Source organism: Myotis daubentonii, chromosome 1 (assembly GCF_963259705.1).
Source record: "Myotis daubentonii chromosome 1, mMyoDau2.1, whole genome shotgun sequence".
NCBI lineage: Eukaryota > Metazoa > Chordata > Mammalia > Chiroptera > Vespertilionidae > Myotis > Myotis daubentonii.
In genome coordinates, this window is record NC_081840.1 from 78879651 (window position 1) to 78887069 (window position 7419).

General features: G+C 58.2%; 1 protein-coding gene across 1 annotated transcript; it reads left to right on the top strand.

Annotated features, from left to right (window-relative positions):
* Window positions 1-255: 255 nt before the first annotated feature.
* CPNE6 (copine 6) lies at window positions 256-6681 on the top strand. Its single transcript, XM_059708457.1, has 17 exons — window positions 256-365; window positions 1733-1904; window positions 2325-2504; window positions 2794-2868; window positions 3042-3116; window positions 3249-3332; window positions 3424-3513; window positions 3859-3963; window positions 4169-4255; window positions 4460-4519; window positions 4782-4915; window positions 4998-5052; window positions 5132-5183; window positions 5511-5644; window positions 5774-6010; window positions 6191-6365; window positions 6490-6681. Exons 2-16 carry the CDS (start codon window positions 1737-1739, stop codon window positions 6326-6328), a joined length of 1674 nt encoding a protein of 557 aa, XP_059564440.1. The 5' UTR covers window positions 256-365; window positions 1733-1736; the 3' UTR covers window positions 6329-6365; window positions 6490-6681.
* Window positions 6682-7419: the final 738 nt, after the last annotated feature.

Sequence of the window (7419 nt, forward strand, 5' to 3'; positions counted from 1 at the left end):
GCGTGTCTCCATCACTTCCCGGTGTGAATGCGTGTGCATCTCTGTGATGCTGGGTGTGGGTGTGGTGTGAAGGAGGAGATGTGTGTCATTGTGTCCATGGAGGTCCTGCCTCTGAGCCACCTCCAGCCCACCCTCCTCCCCGAGATCTGTGGCTCCCTCCCAGGCAGTGTCCCTGCCCCTCCTCTCTTCTCCCTCCCAACTGGAGGGAGGGTGAGGGGGGAGCTGGTGCTGCCACCTCCCCTCCCCATCCCTGCCCCATAAATAGCAGCAGAGCCAGAGCCGGAGCTGGCGCCAGCGGCTGGAGAAGAAAAGGAGTCAAGGCTGGGGCCAGAGCCGGAGAGAGGAACCCCCCAACTAGAGCCCAGGTGAGCCTCCCCTTCCTCCCTAGCCTAGCCCAGCCCTGCCCAGCCCAGCCTGACCCAGTCTCTGTAATAGCATCTCCCCCAGCCCCCAGAGAAGTCTCCGGTTCTGCTGGATCCCCTCACTATCACATGCCCTTGCCCTTCTCAGGGGACCTACTAGAACCGGAGACTGGTGGCTAGAAGGCAGAGACCCCTGCAATCCAGACCCTCCCTCACAGATCCAGAAAGCACAGGCTGTGGGGAGGGGGTACCCAGCCAGAGAAGGGTCCCCGTTCTGAGGGAGGTGCCTACAGGAACTGTCACACCCTCCTGGAGACAGACACAGGACTAGGGGACAGACACACAAGGTGGGAGCATTCAGACACACCAATGCACACTCGCTGGCAGAACCACAACATGAGATCAGACAGCCTCACCCTGAGACGTGGACAGATACAGATAGATGAACTGACCAGCCATGAACTTGGGCCAGCGTACCCCTGCCTGCTGCTGCCCGAGGCTTGGTACCACTGCTGGGGGAAGGTGGCGTGCGTGCATCCCACGGGCAGCATGGAGGGGGCCGCAGCTCCCCAAAAATCTCGTCGCTTAGAGACACTGCCAGCGCTGCCAAGAAGTGTGAGAACAGGGGAGGTGGGGAGGAAAGCGAGAGTTGTCATAGTGGGAGCCCTTGCCAGGAGCCTGGAGGAGCTCTCAGCAGGCACAGGGCTCTGCCTCCAGCTCCCTAAGCCCACCACTCTCCCTTCCCATCAGCCAACTGCAAAGTGAGTGGGGGGAGATAAATAGGGACAGCCCAGGGCACCTTTCACCCTGCCCCCTCCGGCCCACTGCAGCTCCATTCCTGGGGCCCATCCTCTTCAGACTTTCAGCGGCCCATCCACCCCTTTCCCCACCCCCCTTGCCCCAGTTTATCTCCCTGGGGCCAAGACTGAGTGCTGTGCTGGCTCAAACATAGCTTGGGAAACAGCAGAAGGTGCTGAGGCAGCAAAAAGTGTGGATCAATTGATGGCCTAGGAGCCAAGACTGCCAGGAACACCCCCAACCCTCTAGCCCTGTCCAGCCCCTTCCATACCTACTAGGCCAGAAGGCGTGACAGAAGCACAGACTGTGCAGGTGTGGGAGGCTCAGGTACTCTGCCCGCCTCTGCTCAGAGCTCCAAGAGAAGCCAAGCCCAGAAGGGGCAGGGGAAACAGGAGGTCCAGGAGGTCCAGGAGGTCCAGGAGGTGCAGGGGGTGCAGGGGGTGCAGGAGGTCCCGGGCCTCAGGAAAAAAACAGGGCAAGGGAGGGTGGGGCCCAGGCTTCCAGAAGATAGACCCCCTCCCATGGCAGGTGTTCCCCTTCCAGTATCCAGGCCATCTGCTCTGTCCCCACAGTGACATGTCGGACCCTGAGATGGGATGGGTGCCTGAGCCCCCAGCCATGACACTGGGGGCCTCGCGGGTGGAGCTTCGGGTATCCTGCCATGGCCTCTTGGACCGAGACACACTCACCAAGCCCCACCCCTGCGTGCTGCTCAAGCTCTACTCTGATGAGCAGTGGGTGGAGGTGAGAGCAGCTCAGGCCTGGAAGGAGGGAGGCTGGGTGGAGGCAACAAAGGCCTCAGGTGGGAAAGCGAAGACCCTGAGGGGCCTCCTCCAGGCTGTGTGGGTAACCTTGGTGAAGGGTGTGCCATCCTTACAAACACAAATCATTTCTAGTTTCTAAAGCCCAGAGTTACAGAGGGGCCTGAGATGGCCCCATGGGCAGTGGCACTGCTCCCAACGGCCTTATGAGAGCCCCAGAGGGCTGAAGCTCTAGTGAGCTGGCAGCATCCTGAGCTGGGGTGGGGGAGGGGGGGAGGGGGGTCAACCTAGGGAAGGAAGAGCTAGTCGCTGGGGGTGTGCCAGCCCAAGGAAAGCTGGCACGGAGGGTGGTCCAGGGGGAAAGTACCTGGGTTCCCAGAGGGCCCTCACCCTCCTGCCGCAGGTGGAGCGCACAGAGGTGCTGCGCTCCTGCTCCAGCCCCGTCTTCTCCCGGGTGCTGGCCCTCGAGTACTTTTTTGAAGAAAAGCAGCCCCTGCAGTTCCATGTATTTGATGCCGAGGACGGAGCCACCAGCCCCAGCAGTGACACCTTCCTTGGCTCTACAGAGTGCACCTTGGGCCAGGTCTGCATTCCCACCCCACCCCCATCAGCTTCTGCTTCCCCTCTGAAATCCAAATTAACAGAGAGCATGAGCTCTAGGGCTAGTTCATTCCAGGCTTGGACCTCCATCTCCGCCATTCACTGGCTGTGCAGCCTTGGGCAAGATACTTAACCTCTCTGAGTCTTAGTTTCCTCATCTAAACAATGGGGGTCACAGTCCGACCCTAGCCCAACCTATTACCCCTGTCCCTTATACCCTGGCCAAGGCAGGTGGGGCCTCACAGCCGGTCTCCCTCCACCTCCATCTCCAGATTGTGTCACAAACCAAGGTCACTAAGCCATTGCTGCTGAAGAACGGGAAGACTGCGGGCAAGTCCACCATCACGGTAGGCAAGGTCACCTCTACTCACCATTGGACAGGGCATTCAATGCCCCTGCACCAACAACCATGGTGACACCATGCCCAGGACTGGCCCCCACTTAAAGGAAAGGGCATAGGGTGGACCTTGTGGTAGGGGTTTGGGGTGGGGGAGTCCTGCCACTTGTGTTCCCCTTGCAGATTGTCGCTGAGGAGGTGTCTGGCACCAACGACTATGTGCAGCTCACCTTCAGAGCCCACAAGCTGGACAACAAGGTTAAAATCCCAGAGTCCAGGCCCCCAAGTCAAGACAAATCCCAAAGTCCCGGCACTGTTCCCTTCTCTGTGTTAGCCGCTTCCCCCTGCACACCTCACCAGGCTTATGGGTCTGTTCCCCTATGTCACCAGGATCTGTTCAGCAAATCTGACCCTTTCATAGAGATCTATAAGACCAACGAGGACCAGAGTGACCAGCTGGTCTGGAGGACCGAGGTTGGTGCCTGGGGCTATGGGGAAGGAGGGAGGAAGCGCAGAGTAGGAAAACCCGGATAGGAGGTGACGGGCTCTCTGGTGCCTCTCCAAGGTGGTGAAGAACAACCTGAACCCCACCTGGGAGCCATTCCGCCTGTCCCTGCACTCCCTATGCAGCTGTGACATCCACCGGCCTCTCAAGGTGAAGCCCCCTTCAAGCAAGGGCAGCCGACTGAAGCACCCAGCCTCTGCCTGAGACCTTCCCCTGAGTGTAGCAAGCTCCCTTCCTCTCCCCCACCGTGCGGTACAGAAGCTGTCACAGCTCAGTGTGCCTACATGTGTGCCTACATGTGTGCCTTTTATCAGAAGCCAAAGTCCCTGCCAGGCTGAGCCAAAGAATGACGTTCTCGGCAAATGGCCTCTCTGGGCAGGTTGAGTTCGTCTTTTCGGACCTAGAGACTGTTAGACCCCTACCTCCCTGAGTCCCTCCCCCTGACCCCAGGAACCACCGCAAAGCATCCTGACCCTGACCCCCCTGCCTTCTCAGTTCCTGGTGTATGACTATGACTCAAGTGGGAAACATGACTTCATTGGAGAGTTCACCAGCACCTTCCAGGAGATGCAGGAAGGAACGGCAAATCCTGGACAAGAGGTGTCACAAAGACCCCGCCCCTAGGATCCCCCCTAAGACCTCTGGGAAAATTCTGAGGGCGATGCTGAAGAGGCCACCATGCTTCGTCAGCATCACCCTAAGGACTGAGCCATGGAGGTCCTGCTCTGGGAGGCTTTGCTGGAAGGGGGATGAGGGGTCACCTGATGGAATTGTGACCTGGGCTTTTGGGGAATGTGGGGTCTAGATGCAGTGGGACTGCATCAACCCCAAATATCGGGACAAGAAGAAGAACTACAAGAGCTCGGGGACCGTAGTTCTGGCCCAGTGCACGGTAAATCCCAGTGCCCACCTCCAGTCCTGCCCCAGCCCTGAGCCCCACTGCAACCTCACATTCAGCTCTTCCTTTGCCTCTGGGAACTGAAAACTCCCAACTTCAATCTCAAAAGCTCTGGTTCCTCCACTTCCCTCACAGAAGCCCCACCTAGTCCCTCCCCGAAGGACTATCCCTCCACCTTATCTCCCCTGCTTCCACCAGGTGGAAAAGGTACACACATTTCTGGATTACATCATGGGCGGCTGCCAGATCAGCTTCACGGTAAATGCCCAGGGGATGGGGACACAGACCAGAGGGAAGGGCTAAGCCTATAGTGAACAGAAAGAACCCAGAATGCCCTCTGCCCTACTTAGGCCTCTCATGAGCCTGGCATTTTCATTTATACCCCTCACCCCGCTCTATGATGATGCTACCTGTGGGCTCACCCAGATTCACCTTAGTCCTCCCTACAGACACTAGCACTGGCCTAGCCTCTCTGTTGGCTCTCAAGGATGTAGCAAGTCCGTTTCCCCACCTCCACCAGGTGGCCATTGACTTCACAGCCTCCAATGGGGACCCGAGGAGCAGCCAGTCTCTACACTGCCTCAGCCCTCGCCAGCCCAATCACTACTTGCAGGCCCTGCGTGCAGTGGGAGGCATCTGTCAAGACTATGACAGGTAGAAAGAGGTGGGGGGCAGGGCCGGAGACAGTCAGGGAGGCTTTGCCCAATGGGCCCTTACAGCCTTTTCTTCTCCCCAGTGATAAGCGGTTCCCAGCGTTCGGCTTTGGGGCTCGAATCCCTCCCAACTTCGAGGTAGGCTGGGTGCCAAGAGAAGGGAGGAGCTGGTGGGAGAGTGAGACAAGAAGGAATGATCCCCTTACTGTTCTCATAGGTGTCCCATGACTTTGCTATCAACTTTGACCCGGAAAATCCTGAATGTGAAGGTAAGAGGGGATGCTCCCACCAGCCCCCTAATACAGCTTGCTGCACACTCAAGTACACCCCACGACAAAGCACAGACTGCATTCCCATGGGCCCAGCTCCCTGACCCTTTACCCATTCAGTGCCTGGGTCCATTTGGTAAGACTTCCAGACCCTGGTCCAGCATCTACCCACCCAATTGCCCAGTGCCTGGACCATCCAACTCTCCTTCTTACTGAGAAACTGGGGTGGGGGGGGTGGTGATGGGCAGGAACAGGACACTTCCTTGCTTTAAGGGGTATCAGGAAGGGCTCCCCACTAATCTCTTAAAGCCTCACCTCTGCCCACAGAGATCTCGGGGGTCATCACCTCCTACCGCCGTTGCCTGCCCCAGATCCAGCTCTATGGCCCCACCAACGTGGCCCCCATCATCAACCGCGTGGCTGAGCCAGCCCAGCGGGAGCAGAGCACCGGCCAAGCCACGGTGAGGAGAGGAAGCGGCAACCAGACTCTGCCCGGGTGCTCTTGGGTGGGGCAGGGGAGCAGGGACTGGGCTTGGGGCATGTGCCAGTGCCCTTGCATACAGAGGCTACCTTCCTCCCCTCCACTGCAGAAGTACTCGGTGCTGCTGGTGCTCACAGACGGTGTGGTAAGCGACATGGCTGAGACCCGCACCGCCATCGTGCGCGCTTCCCGCCTGCCCATGTCCATCATCATCGTGGGCGTGGGCAATGCTGACTTCTCTGATATGCGGCTGCTGGATGGCGATGAGGGTCCCTTGCGCTGCCCTCGAGGGGTGCCCGCGGCCCGCGACATCGTCCAGTTTGTTCCCTTCCGGGACTTCAAGGATGTGAGTGTCTGATGCTCCCTCCCAGCAGGACTCCACAGCTCCTCACACACCCAAATCTGACCTGGTTCTCCCACCAGGTGGATGCTAGAGCCCAGATGGCCACTCCAAAGCCCTGCCCATACCCGCCCCTGCCCCTTATGCTTGGGTTCCTAACAACACTGCCATGATCCCTACCCGTAGGCCGCACCTTCTGCGCTGGCTAAGTGTGTCCTGGCTGAGGTGCCTAGGCAGGTGGTGGAGTACTACGCCAGCCAGGGCATCAGCCCGGGGGCGCCCAGGCCCTGCACGCCTGCCACGACTCCCAGCCCTAGCCCATGACTGCCTCCCACCGGATGGACACGCCCTCAGCCTCTCAGTGAGTCCTGGGGGCCCAAAGGAGTGGACACTAACTAGGGGGTGCAAAGTGGGGCTTGGTGGAGCCCATCTCAGCCAGGTATGGTACAGAGAAGGGTGCTTATGACTATCCCACTCTCTCTCAGGTGCCTGTCCTGACCCTTGTGACTCGAGTGACCAGTGCCTCTCCCTCTTGGATCAGCTGTGCCCCCTGGGTCCTGGAAGTGAGTGGAGAGCCCTGCCCCATCTCTCCAGGCCCCATAGTCTTGTGGCCCCTCACTGACGCTCTTCAGTGATCCTGACTTTCTGGCCGTTAATAAAGGGAACCAGTCTTAGCACCTCAGCCTCTATCCATCATGTCTCAGATGCCCACTGGGCAGTCTGTAGCACCCACAAATACCATTAAGAACCAGCACCTTTCAAAAACTGGGCCAGAGTTCACCAGGCAGTCACATGTCTCTACACTCTCACCCCAACTATGTACCAAGGAGATCTGAGGAGCCCCTATCCTCAACTCCCGATCCCAGGCACCATGGGGGTTAATTATTGGAGATGGGGAAGGTAATAAGGGGCTGTCAAGGGGGCAGGCTAATGCCTTTTTACAGCTGTCTCCAGAGAATCCCAGCTGAGCCCAAGGGGTGGAACTCCAGCCCACACACAGCTGTGGGGTGAGGCCCAGAAGGGGTGTGTGGGGAATGAAGGAGGGCAGGAGGTCTGCTAGTGAACTAAGAATACAGAAGGGGCATCTAAGGTCTGTGCTGCCTGGTTTTCCTAGTTGTTCGAATGTATGTGTGTGCTCATGACTGCACATCCCTGGTTTTCTATGAGTGTGGCCTTAATGGTTCAGGTAGTCCAGCTGTGTACTCTTAATAACATTCACAATAGCAGGGCACATTATTGTTTAGCTAAAGAAGAACCGGGAGCCCTGAAACTTGAGCCCAGGCCCATCTGACTAAAGTGCACACACTATCAATCACTAGTGCAATTTCTGTGTGGAATATATCTGAGTGACCCTCATCTTGTGACTCAGAGACACTTGTGGATGGGCATCTCTGTCCGTGTGTGTGCCTCAGCCA

What these genes read in the sequence shown, in the direction of transcription:
- CPNE6 (XM_059708457.1), top strand. Translation starts at nt 1,737, where the DNA reads ATGTCGGACCCTGAGATGGGATGGGTGCCTGAGCCCCCAGCCATGACA. An exon ending in CTGATGAGCAGTGGGTGGAG is followed by an intron (nt 1,905 to 2,324) that starts GTGAGAGCAGCT and finishes CTCCTGCCGCAG; the next exon opens with GTGGAGCGCACAGAGGTGCT. An exon ending in CGGCAAATCCTGGACAAGAG is followed by an intron (nt 3,964 to 4,168) that starts GTGTCACAAAGA and finishes TGTGGGGTCTAG; the next exon opens with ATGCAGTGGGACTGCATCAA.